We start from the raw sequence: 27,910 nt of genomic DNA on the forward strand, positions 1-27,910 counted from the left end.
GCTGGCTGAGGTCGTCAAGCAATGGGGCATGACCATGGTCTCATATGCCGACGACACTCAGCTAGCGGTTACGATCAGCGGGGATGCGGACTGGGATGCCCCCAGGTTTCAGAGCGGACTCAGGGCGGCGGACTCAGGGCTGGATGAAGAACAACTGTCTCCAGCTCAACGCAAAGAAAACGGAGATCATGATCGTCGGTAGGAGGCCGGAACTCTGGGGGGACAGATGGTGGCCAGTGGAGCTGGGCCCGGCCCCCATTCCGGTTACAGAACTGAAGAACCTTGGAGTATGGATGGATTCCTCCCTCAGCTTTGTGGGCCATACAAAGAAAACCGCGGCCTGTTGCTTTGGCACATTACGGTCGCTGCGCCCTGTTTTGAAGTTCTTTGACCATCACACTAGGCAGCGGATAGTCCAGGCTACAGTGCTATCTCGCCTGGACTATGCCAGCTCGCTCCTGGTAGGGGCTAACGTGGCGGAGGTCATTCGCCTCCAACGCGTTCAGAATGCCGCGGCGAGAGCCATTGTTGGCCTACCTCGAACCTGTCCCGTCTCCGGCACATTGAGATCCCTGCACTGGTTGCCCATCAGGGCAAGAATCCAGTTTAAAGTGCTGTGTCTGGCGTTCAAGATTCTGAGGGGTGGGAGTCCTCAAATTCTTGCGAACCTTTTGACTTGGTATGTGCCTACCCGGTCCCTGAGATCCCTGGGTCAAGCTCTTACGGTGATTCCCCGATACAGGCTGTGTCGGGTTGGCGGCCGCTCTTTCAGGGTTAGAGCAGCCGAGCTTTGGAATGCTCTTCCTGTTGAGATGCGGTTGCTCGGTGATCTTTTAGTCTTCCGCAAAGCCTTAAAAACTTTTCTGTTTGAATAATTTGCCTTTGCTCCTTTGCTGTTATGTTCCCTGTAGGTGTTGCTTTTTTCTTGCCATGCGCCAGGACGCCCCTTAGCTGGGGCAGCTGTGCGCAATACAAAAGCCTATAACATAACATAACATATTGCAATAGATGACAAAACGCTTCCATTTGGCTGCGTAGCAGGCCCTTGTTTATGGCCTCTCTAATAATGTTCATACAATCAGGTGGAAGGCTGAGATAACCAAACTCTATGACTTCAGGAGACAGATCGCAAGGTTCAGCTGATTGGGATCTGGGTGTTTGATTTCTCCATTGCTCCGTGTGAGGAGACTGGGAGTCAAATGTAATTTTTGATGTAGTAACAGAGAGAGTTCCAACAGGGTTGTGAACCAGGATTTGGCATGCCCATGTCGAAGCTACTAGTAATAGCGTGAGTGATGTTTGCCTGAGTTTCCGAAACACTGATGGAATGAGTGGGAGAGGCAGAAAAGTGTAAGCAAATATCCCTGACCAGTTCATCCATAGAGCAGTGCCTTTGGACAAAGGGTGTGGATACCTGGAGGCAAAACCTTGGCCTTTTTGCATTTTCGGGTGTTGCGAACAGGTCTATGTGATGGACGCTCCAAGCTCGGGAGTATGGGTGGAGAACCTGAGGGTGAAGTTCCCCCTCGTGTATTTGATACCTTTGCCTGCTGAGGAGGACCGCAATCTGATTGTTGACTCCTGGGAGGTGTTCCGCTAGGAGATAAATGTTGTGGTGAATATCCCATTTCCAGATGTCCTGGGCTAAATGGGACAGTTGGAGAGAGTGCCCACCCCCCTGTTTTTGTATGTACTACATCGTTGTCATGTTGCTGGTTCGGACTAACACAACTTTGCCAGATAGGTGATCTTGAAAGGCTTTGAGAGCTAAAAGATTGCCATGAGCTATAAGTGATTGATGTGGAGCATCTTTTGCTGGCGACTCCACAGTACTTGCACTGTGTGTTGTTGAAGATGAGCTCCCCAGCCAGTAAGGACTCATCTGAATGCATGGTTGTGAGAAAGTGCACTCTTTCTTGCATGGTATGCCTCCACTTTTTGCTGAATTGCTGATGTGTTTTGACTGTGTGCCCTGGGATCCAACCGTATTGAAGCCTAAACCCAATTGGCATCTCTAGCCACATGTCAGCCCCTGGTAAATGGCACCCTAGGCACCCAGGGCATTGTGACCAGAGAAGGCCCTAAGGGCCACAGCAGTTACTGTGCTGCCCTTAGAGGCCCTGTGCCTTCACACACAGCTGCGTGTCTTGGTGCAGAACAAAACAAAGAGACGACATGGCACACATCCCTGTGTGCCATGCCCACAGAACACTGCCCTGGCATACATTAGCCACCCCTCTAGCTGGATGCCATATGCCAGTGGTGAGGGTACAGGTGCATGAGCCTTGTACCCCTGCAGTACCCAGGTCCATTCCTGGGCACTGTAAGTGCAGTGCCGTCATTAAGAGTATATGGTGCTGTGAGGTTGTCATTACGAACCCCACAGCACCATAATGGCTACACTGAAGATTGAGAAGTTTGGTAAGCACATTAAACCCACACTGAAACTCGACCAACTCCCAGTGACCTGGCCCGGGGCAGGTCTTATGTGACCTCGCTGACGTCACATGCGCGGACGACGCCTGGGCCGAGTCGCGTGATGTCGCCCCGCCCCCGGCGTTCAGGGATGCTGTGGCAAAAAAAGTTTACGGATCCAGTCTCACGCCTGGGAGTAATTCTACATGAAGGAATTTGCGGCTAGAATAGTCTCTACCAGATACATTGTTACTGAAAGTAAGTAACTCGTACTTTCGCATTAAACCGCAAATGCTCTGTAGTGGTGATGGCTGCTATACCGCAATTGGGCCAGTTGCAGACTCCTATCCTTACCCCACCCCTGATCCGACAGTGGTCTACGATGCATCAATACTGGGCTGGAACGGCCAGTTGGGAGAAATTGAGATCAGAGGACTCTGGTCTTCAAAGGAAAACCACCTTCACATGAATTTGCTGGAGCTGTGGGTAAATGACTCTCTACAATCCTTCAGGGGGATACCAGTAAAGTTTCTCACAGACAACAGTCCCCCTATCTGGTACTGCAACAAGCAGGGTGAAGTTGAGTCTTCGGTTCTGTGTCACGAAGCTCTGTGCCCTTGAAAGTGGCAAACTCACCAGGGCATTTCTCTGGTCTTAAACCACCTGACGGCTCTCTAAATACCAGGGCAAACAAATGTAGTCACTGTCGCCTTGTGGATCATGAATGCCTAGAACACCCAAAGTCTGCATGGGCATTTTCCCGCAGTGGGGAGACCCCATGTCTAATCTTTTCACCACCTGTGAGAACATGCACTTTCAGCAGCATAGACAAGAATCCTCATCCTCGGCTGTTCTGATTCCCCCTCCCATGCATATGACCAGCTGGTAGGGGGCATTTTTTTTCTGCCCAGCTGGCCTGGAGGTACTGTGGACCTGTGGGTGCTGCAGGCCGTTCAGCTTGGTCATTCTCTCCCTTTTGTGTCAACTCCCCGTACTGTCCCTACCGTTTTGGTTCATGCTTCAGCAGACCATGCCTCCATTGTTGCTCAAGAAGTTTGGTCACTGTTTGGCAAACATGCCATTGAGAGAGTTGCAGTTGCATAGGAAAGGCAGATGGTGGTACTCCCAGTACTTTTTAGTGCCCCAAAAAAGCACAGGCTTATATGAGATCTTCGGTTCTTAAACAACTTTCATCTGAAAGAGACACGTTAGTGATAGATTCCTTACCTTAAAATATCCCCAGGTGTCAGACTGGATCCGGAAAGTTTTGCGTAGCAGTACCCTTGCGCGTCGGCAGGCGTCGTCTGCGGCTCCGCGTCCGTCGTAGGCGTCGTGGGCGCCGTGATGACGTCGTCGGAGTACTTAGACGCCGCCTCCGCGTGCTGACGTCAGTTCTTCTTTTTTCCGCGCCAGCCAGCGCAGATCTGGAAAGAGCAGTTCCCTAGTCACTTTTTGACTAAACTTTTTGATCTTTTTGATCCATTTTGAAGTCTTTACGACTCCGACGGTGCCGTTAGGGATGCCCGGCTTCAAGCATTGCGACGAGTGCGACCGTACCATGTCGGTCACGGATCCCCACCGCTTGTGCCTGATGTGTTTGGGCGTCGACCATGACGACGAGGCCTGCTCCGACTGTCGGGCCCTCTCGAGGAAGGCCAGGCGGGAGCGGTCCTGCAGGCGACTCGAGATCCGCCAGTCGGCCCTGCGCCGTGTGAGGTCCCGGTCCCACGGGAGGTCGAGGGACAGGTCGCGGGGACGGAGCTGTCACAGCTCCGGGAGTTGGCGCCACTCCTCCGGGTCCAAGTCGTCAGGTAAGAAGCATAAGAAGTCGAAGAGACATCATCGCTCTTCTGACTCCCCCCGACGCTCGCACGACGCGGCCGGGGGTTCGGGTGACACCGCCCACGCGGCTCCTCGTGAGTCGCGGGCGCCGCGTTCGGCCCCATACCCCCCGGTCCCTGGGCTGAACGAGACGCCGGAGGAGATCGAGCGCTTCCTCATGGTCATGAGGTCCCTTTCTCCTCCGACGGGTTCCGCGGCGCATTCGGGCCCAGTGAACCCGTCTGGGGGCCCTAGTGGGTCGGGGGCTACGACCCCGACGCCGTCGGGTGCTTCGGCCTCGACGCCGCCGGCGCCTTCGGGCCCGGCGCCGCAGGGCTCCACGATCCCGACGCCGCCGCTGCCCTCGGGCTCGGCGCCGCAGGGTACAGCAGCCCCGGCGTGGTCGGTGCCTTCGGGCCCGGTGCCGCAGGGCCCTCGTCGGGCGATGGATCGTCACCGGTGGACGTTACGACCCCCCCGGCGTCGGTCCGTGTGGTGTCCCCTCCGGCGTCGGCCTCGGCCGGCGCCGTCCCCGATGCCTCCTCTCAATCGGTTCCGACGTCGGGACGACGCCTATCGGCGCCGATCTCGACGCCGTTCGGAGATTTTCATCTCTATGAACCGTCCTCATTCGCTTATGACCCTGAGTCTCAGGAGATGGGGGAAGAGGAGTATTGGGAGGGGTCTGAGGACCCTCTGACAAGGGAATGTCAGTCTAACATGGACTGGACAGGAGACCTTGGGGAGGCCAGTGGCCTGGACACCTCTCCAGACACTGGATTTGTCTCTCCTCCTACCGTGGCTTCGGAGGAGGGCGCGACATATGGTGTGGTGTTGATGAGGGCTGCTAAGGCCTTGGGCCTTGAGCTCCCCGTCACGGCCGTGAGGACTAACCTCCTCACTGAGGTCCTTAAGCCGCAGTCATGCTCCATGGAGCCTCTGCTGCCGTTTAATGAGGCCTTGACGGACGTTCTTTTGGGCACTTGGTCCAGGCCCGCTACAGGTTCGCCTGTAGATAGGAACGTGGCCAGATGCCACCGCCCGGCCCCGGGCGACCCATGTTTCCTGTCCACCCACCTCACCCCGAGAGTCTGGTTATCCAGGCCTCTAACTCCCAGACTGCCTTCCCGACGGCTCCCCCCGATCGGGAATCCAAGAGGTACGAGGCCTATGACAAGAAGGTGTTCTCGTCCCTTAGCTTGGGACTGCGGTCTTCCAACACCGCATGCCTCTTGGGCCGTTACACCCATTCTATATGGGATACGGTGGCGGAAGTGCTGCCAGAGTGTCCGTTGGAGGTACGGGCCAAACTCGGCCAAGCCCTAGTGGAGGGCCGGGACGCAGCGAAGTATTTAATCAGGTGCGGACTGGATACTACTGACTCGCTGGGCAGAGCGATGGCTACGACGGTGGCGATACGACGCCACGTCTGGCTGAGATCCGCCAACTTCTCGGCAGACGTCCAGAATACACTCATGGACATGCCGTTCGATGGCCGTCGCCTCTTTGGCGACAAGGCAGACCACGCGCTTGAGCGCTTTAAGGACTCCAGGGCTACGGCCAAGTCCTAGGGCCTCTCGGCCCCGCGCCAGCAAGTGGGTGCCTTTCGCTCCTTTCGTGGCCAAGGAAGGGGCGTCCCCACACGTGCCGCCAGCCACTCGCCGCAAACTGTCGTCCAGGACCTTCTCTCGGTGGATTATCATGTGCATTCAGGCGTGTTACTCCTTGGCTAAGAAGGAACCACCTGTTGGGCTGCGGGCTCATTCCACTCGAGCCACGGCCACTACAACTGCCTTGGGCCGAGATGTGCCCTTGCAGGACATTTGCCAGGCAGCTACGTGGGCCTCGTTGCACACGTTTGCTAGGCACTACTGCCTGGACAGTCAAGTCCGAAGGGACGGCTACTTTGGCCGCTCCGTTCTCCAGGACTTTCTGGTGTAAATATTGGTTCGCAGACCCACCACCACGGGGATGGTATTGCTGGGGTATCTATTCTAAGGTAAGGAATCTATCACTAACGTGTCTCTTTCAGATGCACAAGTTACTACTTGTGTAACGATATATCTGTAAGAGACATTAGTTAGTGATAGATTCCTTACCGACCCACCCATCCTCCCCGTTCTGCGAACCGATATCTAGGGTTAAGGTCATCCCCTTTCAGGGCCCTAGTTTCTTGGCACCAGTGTCGGTTTTTGTCATGGCTCTGCGTTTCTGGCGCGGAAAAGCTGTGGCTAAGAACTGACGTCAGCACGCGGAGGCGGCGTCTAAGTACTCCGACGACGTCATCACGGCGCCCACGACGCCTACGACGGACGCGGAGCCGCAGACGACGCCTGCCGACGCACAAGGGTACTGCTACGCAAAACTTTCCGGATCCAGTCTGACGCCTGGGGATATTCTAAGGTAAGGAATCTATCACTAACTAATGTCTCTTACAGATATATCGTTACACAAGTAGTAACTTGTGCTTCAGTAGACCAAGTTCAAGTAGTGAGATTTTCAGTTCTTGAACACCTTACTTCACTAGAACAATATTAATATGTGGACTCTTGCCTTAAGTCCTAGAGACTGGAAAGTATCCCTGGACTTGCAGGACGTATGCCCTCATGTATCCATCCGTCAGTCCCACAGATGCTTCCATTGGTTTGTGGTGAAGTTGGAACACTTTCAGTTTGCGGTCCTACCCTGCTACCTCACGTTGGCCCCCTGGTTGTTTATATAGAAGAAGGGAGTGGTCATAGCTCACCTTTGCAGGTTGTGGATACACAGATTCCCGCTCCTTAAGGACTGACTGTTGAAAGTGAGCACCCGGCAGTCAGTCGCATGCATCCTGAAGATATTCATCTCTCTGCTGTCCTCCATTGAATTGTCAATCAACAAACAGAAATTATATCTGCAAGCAACACAGAGGATTCTCCTCATAAAGTCCATCCTGGCCATTGTGGCTTTCAAGGCCTTTCAACCCCCTCTGCGAGTCCAAGATATTCAGGTTATGTTTCGGGCGCCCTCTTCTTTTCCACCATGGACAGTACTGAGGCTTCTTTGCATCCTGGTGTTGACCTCCAAGCGATATATCTGACTTTCATTCATTTGACAGGCTTACTAAATGCCAGACTGGATGAGCTCCGCAGATGTCACCTGCTAGACCACAAATGGAGATTGCACCTGGAGCCCTCTGCCCTGTGGGACATGCCTTGGGTAGATCTATTTGCCACTGCTGCAAATGGGTAGTGTTGTGACTGCTGCAAATGGGTAGTGTTGTGACTGCTGCAAATGGGTACTGTTGTGACTACTGCACACTGGAGGCTTAAAGGCTTCCTAGAAGTGCATTCTACATACAGTGGGATTACAGTCCCCTGTATGCCTTTTCCTTACAGTCACTTCTGCCCAGAGTTCTGAAGAAGTTCAGGACGAACTGTGCTTAGATCATTCCTTTAGCCCCAGGTTAGGTCAGGAGGGTGTTGAACTCTGACCTTTGGAGTTTGATAATTTTTCCACCATTCTACCTCTTTGGGGAGGATACTCAGTGGTGTAGTGTTCTGCACCCGGACCTCCAGTACCTACCCGACTTCATGGAGTTTGAGCTGAACCGACTGAACGGATTGATTTTCCTTCTGAAAAAGTGGATATTATCCTGATGACTTTACACCAATGACCAGCATAAAGCAACATGGTACAAGGAAGTTGTTTGCGGACTGGTATGAGGTCTTTCAAGCTGATCCTTTTTAGGCCAAACTATCTGTATTTGTATTTGTATTTCTTAAGCGCAACACTCATCCCGAGGGATATCAAGGGGCTGGTAGCAAGTATCCAGATTCAGCTGTGTAATAATTAGGACTTAATACTTGGGGAACAAGTGAGTCTTTAATTTTTTCCGGAATATTAAGTAGTTGGAGGTGAGCCGAAGGTCCAAGGGTAGTTTGTTTGATTTTTTGGTTGCTAGATAGGAGAATGATCGTCCACCTGTTCTCGTTTTCCTGATGCGTTTGGTTTTTGCCAGGGCGAGTGACCGAAGGCTCCTGGTGGGGACATAGAGCTCAATTTTCTCCTGGAGTATGAAGGGGCCATTTCGGTACAGGGCCTTCTGTGCGTGGCTGAGCAATTTGAAAATAGCTCTTTGTCTTGTAGGTAGCCAGTGCAGCTGCTTCATGCTCGCAGAGGCCGAGCCAAGTCAGTCTTTATTGCAGACAAGCTTGGCAGCAGCGTTCTGAAGCACTTGCAGTCGCATCAGAAGGAGTTCGTTCATGCCTACGAATAGTGCATTACCGTAGTCCATCTGAATAACTAGCAAGGCTTGTGTGACAGATCTTCTACGATCTAGCGGTATCGAGGGGAAAAGCCTGGCCAGGAGTTTTAGGATGGCAAAGCCTTTGCTGCACAGAGCTCTTACATTGTCCTTCATGGATAGAGTGTCATCAATGATGATGCCCAGGTTTTATGCGCAGTGTTTTGAAGTTGGAGCAGTGCAGAGTGTGTGTAGCCACCATGTGGCATCCCAGGCTAATTTGGCACCCCCAAAGAGTAGGATCTCAGATTTCCCTGTGTTCAGTTTTTGACAGTGCTCATTCATCCATTGAGCCATTTCCGTGAGGCAATCATGTAGTTTTGTTTTAGTGACTGCAGGTTTTTTGTCCAGGGTTACCATTAGCTGATGTTTGTTTTGTCACTGGCCAGACAAGACTTTGCAGTGGGTAATGTTAAAGGTTTTTTGTCATCCCTTTCTGCCTTTATATGTTTGCCTGGCCAACCATAATTGTTTAAAATGAACAATTGTTATATAGTTTTAGAAAGGGCTGCATATAGGTTTCCCCTATGCCCTTTTATCATGCCACAGTGGAACTTAAATTTGGTGCTAGCATCCTTGATGTGTGTGCCATCTGAGCCTATGCACACGTATTCCCTAAAGTTGCTGACCAATAAGACTGGTTTTCTCTTTGATATTACTAAAGCCTATGGTGTCCGAGCTACAGGTGTGGCCAGTAGAGTGACCTTATACCACCTTTTCCCCTCACAAATTTATGTTTCAAAGTATGGCTTCTTTCACATCAAAAGTAGTATTACTCACTAATGTGGTACAGTCCATCATGCTGCCTGATTTTCTTCTCTCCACCACACCCCTCTTTTAGGAACAGAGGCTTCATTGCTTGAATCCCAAGAAGGTGCTTCGTTTTTACATGAGTTGGGCTAAGGATTACTGGGTGAATAACCAGATTTTTATTAAATTTCCAGATGCTAGAAATGGAAGGGCATTTCAGAAACTAACCTTGTCAAGATGAAAGGTCTGTTCCTAAAAATTTGTTTACCCTGCTACAGTGTGCCTTTCAGCCCATTCCACTGGATCCACTATTGCATGTCAAGTGGTGTTCCGATGCTGTACATGCCAGGCTTCCACAGTGGCATTCATCCACACGTTCAGCATTCATTACTGTCTTGATGCAGGGAGGGTAATTTCATCTGTTTGATCTTTCAGGGCTACCTTGTGTTACCCACACCTCAGACTCTCCACCTTTTGATTCTATTGAAAAAATCTGTAACACTCTTTCTAATGATTTCTAACTACTTGCTGCCTCCTTCGATACCTAGCCGTTTTGTGGCATGGACACTTATGGTTCTTTACACACTGTCATGTTTTCAATCTGTCATGGTTGAGCAGTGTCTGAAGGTCCAGAAAATTTTCAAACGAAAGCTGAAATCAGTGTGTAGGTATGGCACCTATATGCAGCTCTGACCTGTCACTTCTGGAGACGTTGCAAAGCTGCCAAAAAGTCCAATGACTCCAACTACTGCTGTGTGGTTATGCGTGCTAAGAAATGTTTCTGAGTCAGTCTTTCACCTGGTGGAATTGAAAAGGGAAAGTATATACAGCCATTTAGAGTATTCATTGCAAATGAGTGTTACTGAAGGTAAGTAACGTGTTCATTCAGATGTCAAGAAGTGTCATTAGATAGTTAAAAGCACTTGTGACAGAAAACAAATATTTGAAACAAAAAATGTACAAACAGCACTTGTATGATACCACGAAGTGTACCACTAAGTCTAATGTATGTATTGTGACAGTACAAAAGTCTTTTCAATGCCGTATAATATCATCATAGGTCTAACATTTTTAGGAGCATGTATGAGTTGTCTTAAAAAAGTTCTGTGCTCATTAACATGAAGTCCCTAATGCCTGATGATGGGTAGTAAAATTAATCTCAAGGCCAAAACGTGCTACCCATGATTAAAATGTTAACAAGGCTTCAAAAATATTTATATGTTGAGGGCAGGGCCCTGTCTGTTTTTAGGACTCGCTGAGCCGGTACATGCGTTGCTCTGCGAGAAATTTAGTGAGTGGCTTTTGAAAGTGCTACCAAAGGCTTTTGCTGGCCTCAAGCTTGCGGTCTGCGCCTCGGAGTGCATTCACAACACATACAGTCAGTTAAAATGATTATAATATGGCACGCGTGATCCCTCTTCAAGGGGCCGGTCCACATTTACAATCCGCGGATGACGGGCGCATCATAGGAAGAGCATTCCGCTCACGCGCCCTCACCAGGAGAATATTAACTGCTGCCCAACAATATACAACTAATTTATTTTTACGACTCCCAGGGTGTGAAGGCCTATAACACTGAGCATTAATTTCCGACGGGACGATTCAACGTCTTTTACTGTCCTTCATTGGAGCCTGCGAAAATCCATCCCACTGTCGTTGCGCTGCCATAAAGGGTGCACGTCTTCCGCGTTCAGATGCACAGTATGTGCAAAGGAAACAAATAGAGCTATTGTGTCCCGCTCACGGGCCCGTGAACGAGGATCGCTATTCGGAGCGGGTCTAAAGAAGACATTCTTACACTGCTCCATAGCGCCAGAGAAATGCCAAACCGATGTACAAAAAGTTAAGCGTGCCAATGTCATTAATTGATTTAGTTGAAACCCACTAACCTTCAGATCAAAATAAATTCAAAATTGCCTATTGTTGAGGTATAAATACCAACTGGGCCTACCGTGAGAAAAGTACGACTCCACGCAACGCACTGTGTGTGGAATATTGTTGTATTGCAATCTGGCAATAGCAATTACAATTAACTTGATTCGACGATTTGAAGACAAACACAAAAGAGAAATGTGTATTTTTAAAGCATGCCCCTCCAGTTACGTATGGACACCAGCTAGCCTTGAATGTTTCCTTCATTGCACCTTGTTACTCAACTCTGTAAGGGATAGGCTTGGAGCGCGATTCTTTGCACTGGTACAGGTCTGGTTCCAGTGGAAAGCAGCCTTCTGAGGTTTCCTGGAACTGAATGTATCTTCTTCCATTGAAGCTCGCATGCTTTCACTTTTTATCCATTGTAAACCTAAAATGTTCTTTTCTTCCTGTATAATCTAGAATGTATATTATTGGACCAATGGCTGCATTACAAGTGTCCTATATTGAAACATGATATTTGGGGCACTCTCACACCCTTACTCACACACTCACACTATCACACACTATCACACACTCTCTCACACACTCTCACACACACACTGTCTCTCTCACACTCTGTCTCTCTCTCATGCTCTGTCTCTCATGCTCTGTCTCTCTCATGCTCTGTCTCTCTCTCACATGCTGTCTCTCTCTCTCTCTCTCACATTCTGTCTCTCTCTCACACACGCTGTCTCTCTCTCTCTCTCTCACACACGCTGTCTCACTCTCACACACTGTCTCTCTTGCACGCACTCTCACTCGCACTCTCTCACACGCACTCGCACACGCACTCGCACACGCACTCTTACGTACGCACTCTCTCGCACGCACTCTCTCGCACGCACTCTCTCGCACGCACTCTCTCGCACGCACTCTCTCGCACGCACTCTCTCGCACGCAGTCTCTTGCACGCACTCTTGCACGCACTCTTGCACGCACTCTCTCGCTCGCACTCTCTCGCATGCACTCTCACATGCACTCTTTTGCATGCATTCTCACGCACACTTTCTTTCACACACACACTTTCTCACACACGCACACTTTCTCGCCCGCTCACTTTTTCGCAAGCATACTTTTTCACACTCTCTCACACACCCACTTTTTCACTCTCACACACACACACTTTTTCACACTCACACACACTTTTTCACACTCTCACACACACACTTTTTCACACTCTCACACACACTTTCTCCCACTCTCACACACTTTCTCACACACACTCACTTTTTCACACTGACCCACACACTTTTTCACACACACACTTTCTCTCTCACACACACACACACACACACACATACAATTTCTCACACACACGCACAATTTCTCACACACAGTCACACACGCACACACACTTATAAAGTGAAGTAAGAGTCACATTGGAGAACACTTATTGCAGAGGTTTTCTTTCATCTCGTGGACCAACTCTAATGCCTCCTACTTTTGTTTTAGGCTTGATGCAAGACAAGTCTTGTGGTGGATTGTGCATGTCCTGAATTTATATTTAACACAGTTGTAAATCTTGTTGTTGACTCAGGGCACACCTGTGTATAAGAAACAAGCATTGGATTAGCCAATAGGTCTCGCCTTTGGGACCTTATAAGTATTTAGCTATGCAGCACAATATCCTTGGTGCAACAACATCAACTGTTGCATGGCTAAACACTTATAAGGTCCCAAAGACGAGACCTATTGGCTATGCCAATGCTTGTTACTACATGTAAAAAGAAGGACATCAATAACTATCTGAGTGGACTTTGTGAAAGAAATTTCGAGACTAGCAATAGAAGCCCCACGTTTTGATGGTTTTGAAAGAATATATCTAATAGCAGATTAGTATTCTATATTGAAAAGAGCCCTAAACTAGCACCACCACACCTTAGCAACAAAATGTAGAATAGCAATTGATGATTTTACGCTTGTTTCTATCGCTCTATTTCTCAGTTTTATAAAGTGTGGGGTAGGGGTATTATCTTTTTTTATGAGCAGATTTTGAGAGGTGGTGATTGGCCTGCAAAGCTGTGCTAAACTGGACTTTTTCAACAGGCTCTCGGTTCAGGAGAAGGAAGACTTCCAGTCACAGTTGACCTCTCTTGAGGAGACATATAATCAGCTGCGTAGTGATTCCGCTGTGCAACTCCAGCAGCTCCAAGGACAGCTGGTTAAGGAGGCTGAGCAGAAGGTAAAGAGTTTTCCTATCCAATTGCCACCTGTGCTACTCTCTAAGGCAAGATGCTTATGGACACATTGTCTCTTGTGTAAATTTCACCCCATACTTCACTGTGCTCCATGCTGTCACTTTTCCTTGTTATAGCTGTTTCCCATGCAAGTAGGAAATACCCCATGACCGATTCCTGTCTGTGTGCTCCATGCAGGCTTTTCCCACTATGACTTAATTTTTGCCTTTGTGCCCCATTCAATGACCATTGCCCATTATCCTGGCCCTTTCCTGTGTCCCATATTGCTGATAAATCCCCACCTATTGTCCTTTTCTCCAATAAAGTGACTCCAACCGCTCACCCACTTATTTTTCTGATTTTACTACTAAGGCCCTGTAAAGATTTCCTCACCTTGCTGCTTAATATGAATCTCCCTATCATGTGACATTCAAGTTAATCCCAGACACACAGGGCAAATATTGTATTTTCATCTCACGCTCGACATTGTGGGTAGACCACAATAGGTGGGCCGTGAATTATCTGTGCTAAATGTCATTGTGGTTTTGTGTGCACATTTGTTTTGTATTCATCAGTTTATGTTCATTTGCATTTTGCACATTGAAGTATCAACTAGGAGGTACCTTTCTTACCTAGTTGTCCTAGGCTCCCCATTTGAGGTTGTTCAAGCTGTATATTTGCCTTTTGTTCTTTGTTGGAATGGAGAGTAAACCTTACCCTATTGCTGTCAGGGAATGAGGGTCCTTCTCCACCTGAAGGCAGCTGAGAGCCATCAGGTTGTTGTGAAGGCTTTTCTTCCCATGATGGCTGTGTTCGAACCCATAGGTAAACTCCAAAGTGGGCATTCCAGTAACTCCAAACGAGCAAGATTTTCTCTGTGTGGATAAATCTGATGATACTTTTTAACATAGCTTCCCCATGTACAGAAATATCCTAGGCATCACGTTGGATCCACAAACCATTATCTCAAAATTTGGCTCCAGGTGGCACCATAACTATTCTGGTTGTAATCTGTCAAGGTGTTAGGTTTATTCCTAACTGTTTTTCTCTGATTCTTATCAACTCATAAAGTGTAGAATACTGATGTTAGGAATTGACTCCTATGATTGAGGAATGCAGCTTGTACTCGGTTTCATTCTTAGATTGCCAAGATGGATCCCCTTGAAGGGACAGAGCACATTCTGCTTGGAGAAGTGACTGCATTTCTACACAGATTAAAGTAGTGAGATTTCACATATTTGCACGGCTGTCCCCCGGAATCTGACCATTAATTTACTAAGTAGTTGCTTGTCGGCTAGTTAGTATTGGAATGCATCTTATTTTAGTTTGGCAGTGCAGCATTGTTTTTCACAGGCCTCCTCCTTTCTTTATGTGCTCTCAGACCCACCTTTAATGGTACTTTCTCTCGAGGGAGTCTTTTTGTTGATGGGCACTCTGTGGGAAGAAGTGTCCATTAGAGGAACAAGTAACGTACCTTCGGTAATGTTTTTCTGAAGAATTTTCTATCTTTCCATAGATTCATCATAAACCACCATTTGTACTTAGGAGTGTTTCTTTTTGTAATGCATTTTCCAAATTTGATTCTCCCCCTAGCTCAGTTGTCTCCTCATGGCTTCTGGGGGGCAGGGTATTAAGGTGAAGTTACTTAGGCACATCACAATGCCCATTTAGTTCACTGCTGACTGGGGTATTTCTGTAGATAAATCTGTGTTAAATCTATTATCAAAGGTAAGTAACCTAAATTCCTGCCTTGAGTTCATGTCTGACTTAGTTTGAGCTCCTTGGAGATGTTCATTAGCATCCCTGCTCATAATATAAGCTGATACCTCATTGTGCAAAAGGCTCATGTGTCAAGTGTTTAACCACCGCTACAAACAAGCAAAAGTGTATTAAAAGTGTAAAAATAACATGACCAAAACTAGTAGCTTCACTGAGCATGGTGTGTGGGGTTCGACAAAGTCCTGTTGTCTCAAACACATTAACTGACATCTTTGCTTGCGAGTGGAACTAACCCATCCGAGTTTACATTTGATGGGCTTTGTGCCCCAAAGACCTAAAGGGACCAGCAGGAAGCGTGTGGGTATCTGTGCAAAGAAAAAGTCGCATGCTGGATGCTAACACCAAGCTTACACTGTGTGTGTCGTTCAGCGAGCTGCTCCTACGGGCTCTGTTGTCTCTAAGTGCAGCAGGCAGCACCTCCTGATTGGTAAGTAGAAGCCTTTGATGTTTTCTTTTATGTAAGCTTTTCCTTCCCTCCTGTGGGTGGAGTAGGTTAGATTGTCTGTATCCCTCTGTTCAATGTGTCCTTTTGCCCCTTTTTGTTTGGTACATGAATGTTTTTCGGTGGCGCATGCTCACACTAACCTCATAAAGAGTTCAGGCATCGGATCACATTTTATGCTGGCTACTTTCCTTACTTTTTCTGCAGCTCAGAGCCAGGTTTTGTTTGTGATTATTTCAGCTGATTGAGACATCGATAACTGGCCCCTAGAGATATTTTTCCTGTCTCAGTGTGCACTGTTGTCTATACCAGACCATTCATGTCGTAGGCTTTGTAAAAATGAGTGGCTTGGCACCCATGAGAAGGCTTGACAAGTAGTTAATATTGCAACACTTCCCACAGGATTTGTAGCCAATATAAACAGTCATATGTACTGAAGAACTCTGCAGGTAGAATAGGCAGTGAAATGGACAGGAAAACACCTCACTTGAGATGTATTGCTTGACTTTTGTTTTGAAGCCTTCACATTAAGGCTGAGTTATTTCCTAAGGCATTCCTGCAGTTAGGATATGTTGTGACAGCCAACAGTCAGGATAGGGTGTCACATCCACAAGAAATGCCTAGATTGTGATCCAAAGGTATGTTCTGCAGTTAAGAGAGGGGGTGATGCTAGTTGGCAGGTCCAGCCGTAAGCTTAACTTTCGACACCAAAGGGAAGGCCCTATACCTAAAAAAGAGGTTTGGTTTTCCATCTTCAGAATCTACTACATGACCCAGAGGGTTTATGGTGTCAGCCACTATGGTTACCTACCCAAAGCATGGTAATTGAGGAAGCTCTAACTCTACATCCGGGTTCAACTCTGAATTGTTGTGACACTGACTGAAAAATCCTGCATTTAAGATATGTGGCGACACAGATATGAAATTGCTGCAGGTTTTGTACCTCATGGGTCTTGGAGAAAGCTTGTGATTTTCAAGGAAAATGCTTGTGGTTATGGAAGATTATGTAACCTACAAAGAAAGTCTCTTCAGTTAGGGTGTGTGTCACCAACAAGAATGTCCTGCAATAAGGCTAAATTTTTCAGCTATCAATGCCCTGTAATTAGGATATGATGTGACACTGTTGTAAAAGGCCTGTATTTAAGATCGGTTGTGACACTGGACACTGAGAAAGTGTTAGGATAGGTTATTGAGCTAGCATGCTTTTTTTAAGTTTCTGAATTTGTTACATTGAAACGTAAAGACGCTAACTCTTTTTTGCGCTCCGGTAATCGTTTGTTATGTGGCCTTGACTTGGCGATAGATTTGCAGGACTCCTGCAAACAGCTTCTCGCTGTTTCATGGACTAGCGAGTGTTGCCGTCTATTGGCATTGTCAGTAGATTTGTCCTCTGTGTTTGCTGTCTCAGCTGCTGCTTGCTGCTTTGCATTTTGTGTTGTGGGTGTCGGTGATCACATGTGCTCCAGCGAAAGCATTACACTGTGTCTCATGCTGGCCAAGTGGTGTGGCTGATTCTTTGCTTAGTTGGAAATATTTTTATGCATTTTCTGTCCCCTTTATTCTGATGATTGGGTATTTTTAGGTATACTTGCAATTCTTTGGTGCAGTCTTTGCTTTGGTTCTTGCATGCACTGGGCAATAATGGTAAGCCTGAGATTGGCTTTCTGCACTTGATTTGAAGTTCTGTCATTGTATTAGTCTCTTTGTTGTTATTGATTGAGTGCCCTTCTGTTTGCTTTCACAGGGAATACAGACTGTTGCAGGGGTAATTGATCTTGGCACTATGGAGATATTCCCCATCTTCAGGGCCATGCAGAAAGGACTCCTTGACCATGATACAGGACTGGTGCTTTTGGAAGCCCAGCTTGCTGTGTCTGGCCTGGTCATTCCAGAGGCTGAAATGAAGCTTACACTGGAGCAAGCCCTTGCCCAGAAGGTTATCGACCAAAGGACATTCCAACATCTCCAGGAACTGAGAGATGCTGTCGGACAGCTTGATGAATTGAGTTCCCAGAACCAGCTGCTGCTGCCAGCTGTCAGAGCAATCCAGGAGCAGAGAGTTAGGGAGAGTGTTGTACTGGACATCTTAGAGTACCATCTGGCAGCTGGAGGGCTCAAGATCCCTTCTCATAGTAACTATTTGAGCTTAGAGGAGGCCTTTCAACAAGGCCGCATCACTGCCCGCTTATGCTCTTCACTGGAAGCCCGACAGCGAGGGTCAAAGAATCTAATAGACCCAAACACAGCACAAAAAGTCAGCCTAAAGGATCTGATACAACAGTGTGTCACACACCAGGAAAGTGGGCAGAGGTTGCTGCCAGTCAAACAGCTGGGAGGAGGGATGGTGTGCCTGAGCTCTGGAAGGAAGGTTAGCATATTCCATGCTGTTCAAGAGGGGCTAATCGATCGCCAGGTAACTGTAAGACTTCTGGAGGCCCAGCTATTTGCCGGTGGAATTGTGGATCCCAGAGGAGGGCACAGGCTAACAGTGGATGAGGCATTGCGCCATCACCTCATAGACCAGGATTTAGCTTGTGCAATTTTGAGTCACCAGCTCCAAAGTGGGGGCATACTAGACCCAGTCACAGGACAGAGACTTACACTTGATGAAGCCATACAGAAGAATTTGGTGGGAGCTGAAGTTGCTCTGATGATGCTGGAGTCCCTGGGTTCCTTCAATGGTCTTTTATGGCCTGAATCAGGCGAGATCCTTGCTGTGATGGATGCCCTCCAGCAAGGTGTCTTATCAGCTGAGTTATCTCATAAAATTCTTAATGTTCGACACTCCGTTACGGGTCTTTACCTAGCAGAAACCGCAGAGATCATATCTTGGATGACAGCTGTTGAGTCTGGAATCCTTGAAAGAGATATTGCCCTAAAATTGGAATCAATGGTCTTCCCTGATGTGATGCCCAACTTAAAGAGAGCTGACTCTCAAACAGTAAATCCTGCTGGCCTTGGTGTGCAGCGATTTGAAGTTGTTGCTAGGACTGAACCCAGTGGGAGGCATCCAGCTGGTGATGCTGAATGGCTGATTGAGCACTTGGGGAGACACAGCTACATCAACATTCAAAGCGGACAGAGAGTGCTTCTAGGCCACGAACAGCTGAAGGAGGTTGTTCAAGCATTGACACAGACATACCAGAATGGATCCATGAGTGACCATATAGACTTTAGTACGGATCATTTGTCCTGTCTTGCTGAACTGAATAACAAGAAGCAAGATCATGGTCCGTCTCCAGACAGCCTGCATCCTCCCGCACACCCAGCACAGCAATGTGAACAGGGTTTGCTTTTGAAAGAGGACCATGGGGGAAAACTGCCAAGAAACATTGCCAAGAGCCCCATATTGATGCCAATGCAAATTAATGGTTCAGGTTGCTTATATACAGAGCAAACCCTGAAACATGAGCGTGACAAAAGCCTCATTAGGTTAGGTGAAAATATTGAGGACACTAAGAATGCTCCCTCTCGACTTCAGTCCAGAATACCAGCTGCAAGTTTGACTGAAGCTGATGAACCTCATCCTGTGCTTCAGGATGATTCCTTTAATATGAAGCCTGAGAATGTAGTGAACCAGTTATTAGAGAACTCTTTGGATCCTGATGCTCAAGTGAGTGAGGCCATATGTTCAAAAGGCAGTTCATCAGCAGTGCAAGCTGAGGTAATGGAGATTGGAGTGAATGGAGTAACACGACTGTCCAATAAAGACTCAGAGTTATCTGAAAAGTTGAGTAACTCTTCCAAAAAATGCAAAGATCAGAATATTGTGGACTCTGACGTGACAGTAGTAGACTTCAAGACCAGAGTGAAGTCTGGAGTTGAGGAAGAAAGAGTAAAAGGGAAAGCTCAAGACGGCGGAATGAAGGAGGAAGTTCAAGTGAGCAAGGAAGATCAGGGGATAAAAGAGAAGTTAAAACGTGAGGAAAGCAGAATGAAGGTCAGGAAAAAAGATCCGAAAATGAAAGATGGTAATCAAGAGAGCAAAGCAGACCATGAGTGCAGAATTAAGGTGGAAGATCAGGAGGGTCAGGGAGATCAGATGATCAAAATGAAGGCTGGAGTCAAGGAACTTAAAGTGAAGACAGCAAACCAGGAGAGCAGAATGAAAGCGGTGTACCGGGAAACTAGTTTAAATGAGGGAGCCCAGCAGAGAGAATTACATGAGCGAGACCTTATAAAACAAATAAAGGATGGAGGCAAGGAGAGCAAGATGATCAAACAAGACCATAAAACCAGAATAAAAGAGAGTGACCAGGAAAGCAGAGTAAAAACAGTAGAGCAGGAGAGTCAACTGAAAAAGCGAGACCTTAATGGCAGAATAAAGAAGGGAGATCAGGAAAACAGAGCTGTTGAAGGAACCGGTAATAATAAAATAAAGGAGGGAGCCCAGCATAATGAAGTAAGCAAGGAAGATATTACTAATGGAGTAAAGGTAGTAGCACTGCAGAGTGAAGTGAAAGATGAAGAACATGGAAACAGAATAAAGGAGGGAGACCAGGAGTGCACTCTGAATGCCCGAGGACAAGAGAGCAAAGGGGACCAGGAGAGGGATGTAAAGGCTGTTGGTGAAGAAAGCAAAGCAAAGGTGTCCGAACATATTAACGAAAAGGCTGAACACCAGGAGAGCAGTGTGAAGTATGAGAACAGTTGTTTGGAGTCTTTAGACTGTGTAATCAGTGGTCAACAAGAGAGCAATGTGAAGACCAAAGACCAACTAATACAAGTTAAACAGGGATGTGAGAAGATCAAATTAGAACAAGAAGACTTGGGATACCGAGAATTGGTGGAAGATCAGGCAGTCAATTTGAAGGCAGAACTTCATAGGAGCAGAGTGAAATCGAACGAGCATGAGACCAATCAAGACAGAGAGAGAAAAATGAAGGCCAGAAGCAGAGAGGGCAAAGTAAAGGACGATAATCAGGAAAGCAGTTTGGAGGCTGTGGGCAAAGAAAGCAAAGGAGACCAAGGGAGAATTGTGAAGGGCAAAGGTGACTATAGCAAAGTGAAAGCCGTGGAAAAACAGACCAGAGTGAAGACCGAAGATCAGGAGACAAAAATGAAGGCAGAAGGCCAGGAGAGCAAAGTGCAGGTAGAAGAAATGGAGAACAGACTGAAGCTGGAAGAAAGTGGAAGCAAAGCTCAGGTGGACGAAAAGGGAAGCAGAGTGAAGGTGGCACAGCAGGAGAGCAAAAGTAACCGAATGAGAGGGTTGAATGGAGCAGATCAGGAAATCGGAGTTAAGGCAGAAGAGAATGTGGGCATAGTGAAGGCAGAAGACAAAGAGAGCAAGGCAGACCAAGGAAGAAATGTAGATTTGGGGAATCTTGAAAGCAGATTGAAGGTGGGAGATGAAGGGAGTAAAGTAAAGACTGGAGATCAGTTAACTCGTCTCAAGGAAGGGGATGAAAGGAGCATAATGAAGGTACAAGCAAAGGTAGAATATCAGGAAAGCCTAATGAAGGAAGTGGATCAAGAAATCATAGTGAAAGTGGAAGAGAAAGAAAGCAGAATGAAGGCTGGTGAGCAAGAGATATTAAAGGTGAAAAGGAAGAAGAGCAGAGTGAAGGCTGGAGATAAAGGAAGCAAGAAAGGCCAGGGGGCAACAGTGAAGAGAGGGGATCAAGAAATCATTGTGGAGGCAGGAATCCAAGAGAGCATAGGAAAGATGAAAGAGGATACTATAGATGAGGGGGAAGACCTGGAACATGATGAAGTGGTTGTGAAATGTGAAAGTAAAGTGAAATTCCGAGACCAAGAAAAGGCAATGAAGACTAAAGCACAAGTGGGCAGAGTGAAACTGGAAGATGAGGGAGGTCAGAACCTTCCAAAAATAGAAACTCAGTTGAGGCTGATTATGGCAGGAAACATCTTGCCTGAACTGGTCACCGACCTTACAGAATCTGAGAACACAAGGTTAATTGATAGTGATGCTTGTAACTCTGTGGAAGTATCTTCCAAGTTTTTCAGTAATAGTTCAGACGGGAAAGAAGCCGATCTAAGGATGCTGTCAGCCCAGTCCCAGCACAGAGGTGGTGTTGGTGAACCTGGACAGACTCTTCTAAATGAAGCACTGTCACATGGTGTGGTGGCAGGGCACACTGCCCTCAAGCTTCTGGGAAAACAAAGCATGTTTGGGGGTTTCTTCGACTCTCACACAGGTGAGTCCCTCACTATTGAGGAGGTGATTGAGGAAGGTGTGATGGATGAGAAGCTGATGGAGAAGGTCCTCATGTCTGATAAAGCGATCTCAGGCTTTTGGGATCCATGCAACAACATGGTCTTATCAGTCAAGGATGCTGCAGGTGCAGGCTTTCTGGATACAGAAACTGCCACAAGAATATTAGAGGGCCAGGTGGTCACAGGAGGAATAATCGACCTGAAAAGAAACAAACGACTCTCTGTCACTTTAGCTTCTAATCTGGGCTTAGTTGATCCATCCAGTGAAAAAGCACTTATTAAACTGGAGAAAGCCTTTAAGGGTAAAAGTACAGAAAAGGCAGTCTTGGAAAAGCTCATAGGATTGCAGATGGAGACACATGGCATCCGAGATCCAAAAACAAAGAAGCCTTTGACTATTCTACAGTCGGTGGAAAAGGGGCTTCTAAGCAGACAGGCAGCACTCCGTGTACTTATCAGACAAATAGCAGAGGGTGGCATCGTTCATCTCCCTTCTGGAGTGAGGCTTTCTGTGGCAAACTCCCTGGAATGTGGGCTTATCAACAGAGATTTGTCAACAGAACTTGTGGAAGCGGAGAGTATCTGTCGACATCGGTATGTCTATCCAGATACCTCAGAACCAATTTCCCTTGATGAGGCAGTGTCCTTAGGGTTGGTCAGTGCACAGCATCTTTCAGCCATTCAGAAGCTCCAGTCACAAACCGGAGTGATCTTGGATCCTGACTCTGACCAACGGCTAACTCTTTTCCAAGCATCTGAGCGAGGATTGTTATCAGAGATGGCAGTGCAGGCTGCAGTGAGCTCCTCAGATGGCGGGAAAGGCATGATCGATCCAGAGACTTGTACCATCCTTCCTTATACAGAATTTGTAAAGAAATGCAAAATTGACCTAGATTCTGGGCAAAGGTATTTTGAGATATCTCCCAGTGGAGCTGTTAAGGATGCAGTTTCTTGTGAATTTGTTCCTCTTGCTGAGGCAGTGAAAGTTGGGAAGGTGGACTTAAAGCCTGCCCTCAGGTTACTGCAGGCGCAGGCTGATACAGGTGGCATATTTCAAGGAAGCACTGGCAAAAGGCTTTCTTTGTTATCTGCCTTAAAACAGGGGTTAGTTGATGAGGAAATGGTCAAGGTCATTGCTGTAAAACAACTGCGAAGTGGTGGTATGGTTGATCCTGTGAGTGGGAAAAGGGTCTCCCTAACTCAGGCAGTTGCAGCAGATTTAATTAGTGAACATTTACTGACATCCATCAAGTCTGATTTCTTAGATCAAGGAAAGGGCATTGATTCCTATGTGGCGACTAAAGGAGAAGATGAACACATTCCACAGTTAAAAATACTTGGTGTACAGGGGCAGCAGAGTATGGGAGCAGGAGGCACATGTACTCTGAACTCTAGTCAATATAGCAAAATAGATCTCGAACAAAACAAACTTGTCAAAAGCACCTTTTCCATAGATGAGTCGCAAGATATTTCTGATTCTGTGAAAACTCTAGCTAATGGGTCATCTCATAAATGTCAGTTACCCAAAATCCAATTATTAATGGGCCACACTTCAGAAGAAAATGTTATGCCTCCACAGATGGAAATTGCGAACAGTAGTCACACTAGGCACACATTGCCATCAACTAAAGGAACATTATTTTCGAGCCAAGACGTGCCAAACGTCTCTGTTCATGAAGACAAAGATAAGGATGCGCTGCTGCTGCTGTCTGCAAGAAAGCCGTCTTTTTCTGATATGCCATCATCAGTGGCTAGTGATCTCTCACAGAATATTATAACATCACCATTGGACATTTATTTATTTTCAGATAAGCATTCTTCTAATCTACCCCCACCATTAGAAGAAATTTCAGCAGAACAACTTAATGAGCTTCATTCTGAGATATTTGCAGCAGATAAAAATACTAAAAGAGAGAAAGAGCTGGTGAAATCCTCAAAAAGTAAACCATCCAAGCAATTAGAAAAAATATCAGCAGAAAAGAAAAACCAACAGGAAGTAAAATCCTCGATTGAGAAACAGCCAGATAAATCACCAAAAGTACAAACGTCTGCCAAACAAAAGGCTTTAACAACAGAAAAACAGGCAAATGAAAAGCCTTCACCTAAGAAACAGTCCCAGACATCAGTGAAATACTCAACAGAACAGCTGAACCAACAACAGTCAATAGCCTCAACTGTAAAACAGCCTCAACAAATGGAGAAATCTTCCTCAAAGCACCATTTCCAAGAAGCAGAAAAAAAACATGTTGAGCCAATTCAGCAAACTCCAAAAGAATCTCCACCACATGCAGGAAATGACCACACAGAAACCAAACAAAAGAAATCCACATCAGAGAAACAGAGGCTTACATACAATGGTAAACAACCCAAACAGTTATTGGATGGACACTCACAAAAACACACTCAACTAGAGGAAAAAGCACATTTGGAAATTAAAGCACAAGAAGGTGTTCAACAAGTCCAGTTCTCCACCAAGCAATCAACGCCCAAAGAATCCCTTGAAGTTCATACAGGTAGTCAGAAAGCTTCATATTTAGATGAACAAGTGCAAAGACAAATAAAAGTAAATGATGAGCGTAAAGGAGATATTTTATTACATCCAACACACAATGGGATGACAACAGTGAATGAAGAAGAACTTAACAAAAGCGTACAGTTGGAAAAGTGTATTCAGGAAGAACTTGCTGCGCAAAACAATGGCTTCAGTACAGAGACACCAGAGGACTCAAATGCTGAGCATCCTAGTCACAGTGGCACTTCTGTAAAGCGAAAGAAACAGAAACTGAAACAGGAAGCTTTGCAAAAAATATTACCTGGTGTAATCGGTCTGTCTTCATCTACTAAGGAAATTCCTCTTCTCGTGGAGAAAACTCCCACAGACCGGGTTCTTGGTCTTCCAGGGAAATCCACATTTGGAAAAGCAGTACCACAGCCAAAAGAAATTACCCTTAATAGGGTACCTCAATCAGAAAAGATGTCTGCAGAAATTTGTTCCCAAACACCTAAGATGCCAACCATGCAGAAAGAGTTTAACTCAGAAAAACAATGTACAGGACTGCCCCAACAATCTGGTAAACACTATATAAAACAATCCCAGCATAAAGACAAATCCTCAACAGAAAAGCAGCTCAAAGAGCTACAGACATCTTTCAAAGGAAAACAGCCCCATGAAAACGATGAACCCTTAATGAAAAAATTGCCTGAGCTATTGAATACAAGCTCTTCAGAAAAGCAGTCCCAGCTACAGGATAAAGACACTCAAAGTAATCTGCCACAGCAGAAGTCACCCTCAAAAGAAAACCAACTTCAACAGCCAGATAAAGCTTCTCCTGTAAAAGACGCCAAGCATTTGAAGTCATCAACTGACAAACAGCTACCACCAGAAGAAATTTCACCAGAAAAAGAGTCTCGATTTCCAGATAAACATTCTTCTAATCTACCCCCATTAGAAGAAAATTCAGCAGAACAACTTAATGAGCTTCACTCTGAGAAATTTGCAGCAGATAAAAGTACTAAAAGAGAGAAGGAGCCAGAGAAATCCTCAAAAAGGAAACCATCCCAGCAACTAGAAAAAATATCAGCAGGGGTAAAAAACCAACAGGAAGTGAGATCCTCGACGGAGAAACAGCCAGATAAATCACCAAAAGTGCAAAAGCTGGCAAAACAAAAGGCATTTACAACAGAAAAACAGGAACATGAAAAGCCTTCAACAGGGAAACAGTCCCAGACATCAGTGAAATACTCAACAGAACAGCTGAACCAACAACAGTCAATAGCCACAACAGTAAAACAGCATCAACAAATGGAGAACTCTTCATCAAAGCACCATTTCCAAGAAGCAGAGAAAAAACATGTTGAGCCAATTCAGCAAACTCCAAAAGAATCTCCACAACATGCAGGAAATAACCACGCAGAAACAGAAACCAAACAAAAGAAATCCACATCAGAGAAGCAGAGGCTGCCTCTAGGGAAACTTCCTCAGACCAGAAAATCCCAACAACCAGGGACTTCTCTTGATAAAACAGAATTGCCTTTAGAAAATCTGTTCCAGCATCAGTTAGAGCAGTTGTCAAGCCAAATTAAACACCAAGGTACAAATAAATCTGTGACAAGCAAACCTGATTCCTCTGTTGAAAAACAATCTCAGTTTTCAGATATATTGTCTACCTCACAGCAGTCACAAGTTACATACAATGGAAAACAACCCGAACAGTTATTGAATGTACACTCACAAAAACACACTCAACAAGTTGACAAAGCCCTTTTGGAAATGAAAGCGCAAGAAAGTGTTAACCAAGTCCAGTTCTCCACCAAGCAACCAGCAAGCACATCCCCTGTAGAGCATACTTTACCACCACAAGATCAGCTCCAGGAAGCAAACAATACCTCTGTGTTAAGTCAAAATAAACAGTTTGAACAATCCTCATTGTATCAACCAGACCACCAAAATGAAGCCTTTTTATTGGACAGACCACCTGAACAGGTTGACAACTCTACAGTGGAAAGACACGCCCAGCTACTTGTGAATTCTTCATTTGACAAGCAAAGCCGGCAACATGAAGGATTTTCACTGGAAAATCAAATTCAGCAATTCATGGATATTTCCTTGGACAAGCAGACACAGCAAGTTATAGGATTGCCGTTTGACAAGCAATACCAGCAACCAAAGGAACCATTAACTCAAAGAATGGGGCAACAGTTGGAGGAGGCATTCTCAATTATGAAAGAAGCAGAACAATTGGGAGAGACCTCTATTGGAAAACAGACTGACCAGCTTGGGGAATTGCTCACTAAAAAAGACAATCCTTATCAGCAAACATTAGCAGAAAACGGGCAACTTGAGAAAACAGTTCGAGAAAAAATGTCTGACGAGTCAATGAAATGCACTCCACAGACAGGAATTCCGGTCAAGGGTGCGGAAGAAAAACAATTGAAATATGGCCAAAAGTGTTTGCAATCTTACATGGGGAAACAACCTCCTCATCCAAGCAAATCTTCTCAGGACAAGAAACTACAGCAACCAGAAGAATATGTCCAGGGCAAGCACCTTCAACAAATACAAAAATCATTCAAAGAAAGAAATCTCGAAGAACCACAAGGATCATCCAGTGACAAACAACTTCAACAACCAGTGCAATTGTCTAAGAACAAACCATCTAACAAAACAGACCTATTTTCCAAGAACAAACCATCTCAACAAGTTGAAAAAGTCTTCTCAGACAAACCACCTCAACATCAACAGCCAGATGTAATCTTTGATGACAAACCACTGCAGCAACTAGAGGATTTGTCATTAGGTAAACAACCTAAAAAGCAAGGGGACTGTTCCAAAGACAAACAATCTCAACAGACAGATGAATCCACAAGAGGCAAACAACTCCCAGTAGTTGAAAATGTATTATGTAACAAAAATGAAAAACATATGGTTTCTGAAGAGCTATTGAGCTCAAGTGTGGAAGAGCCAAGCTCTGTTGGCTACTGGGACTCGCAGTATAGTTCACAGAAACAGAAAGATCCTGTTGAGAAACCACTTTCTACTAATGATGAGATGGGTTCCTGTGGACCTGAAAATGACCCAACATGTCATCAGCATTCTACCTTTGCCGCAGCATGCTTGGCTAAGATACAACCCCAAGAAATTACCTGTAAGCCGGAGAGTGCTCCTCAGGTGAGTGGATGGATTGCAGTACTTATCTTGAGCTTGTCAAATGTGGTTTGTAATGCGACACTGTGCAGAGTATATTTTTTTGATGGATATTTCTACTTTAAGATTTGTTATGTTTGAATTGTCCCAGTCTGGATCCAAAAGTTTGTAATTGCTCCCTAACTTTGGCAGGTGGTGTTGCATGCCTCCAGCTTATTTGGATCATTCTCCTGATATGACATCAAAGAGCCATATAAGACACTTTACTGTGAACGTTGATATGGATCCAGAACACTACCTTTTGATGTTTAAATGTGTTTAATTGGGTCATACTACCCCCTAAAGTGTCAGGCTCCTGGGGATATCTCACTTGTCTTAAACAGATGTCAATCACGGGTTCTTATTAACTCTGCTTATTGTGTCTTGGACTCGGACGCAACTCCAGTCCCAGTAAAAAATGTAGACTTAAGCATTCCAGGGCTATCATGAAGAGTGTGAGACTA

At 46.2% G+C, this 27,910-nt stretch overlaps 1 protein-coding gene across 4 annotated transcripts in view; it reads left to right on the top strand.

Moving 5' to 3' along the window:
* The window catches only part of MACF1 (microtubule actin crosslinking factor 1), a 1,022,862-nt gene that overhangs the window by 435,459 nt on the left and 559,493 nt on the right, over window positions 1–27,910 (top strand). For 3 of the 4 annotated variants that reach the window (XM_086955743.1, XM_086955745.1, XM_086955746.1), the window contains 2 exons: window positions 13,232–13,367; window positions 17,328–27,431. In XM_086955743.1, coding sequence (XP_086811869.1) covers window positions 13,232–13,367; window positions 17,328–27,431 — 10,240 coding nt within the window. The remainder of the gene's footprint in view (window positions 1–13,231; window positions 13,368–17,327; window positions 27,432–27,910) is intronic. The other variant, XM_086955747.1, reaches the window with a different exon arrangement.

The sequence above is a fragment of the Lissotriton vulgaris genome, chromosome 2_1, assembly GCF_964263255.1.
Source record: "Lissotriton vulgaris chromosome 2_1, aLisVul1.2, whole genome shotgun sequence".
NCBI classification, from domain to species: domain Eukaryota; kingdom Metazoa; phylum Chordata; class Amphibia; order Caudata; family Salamandridae; genus Lissotriton; species Lissotriton vulgaris.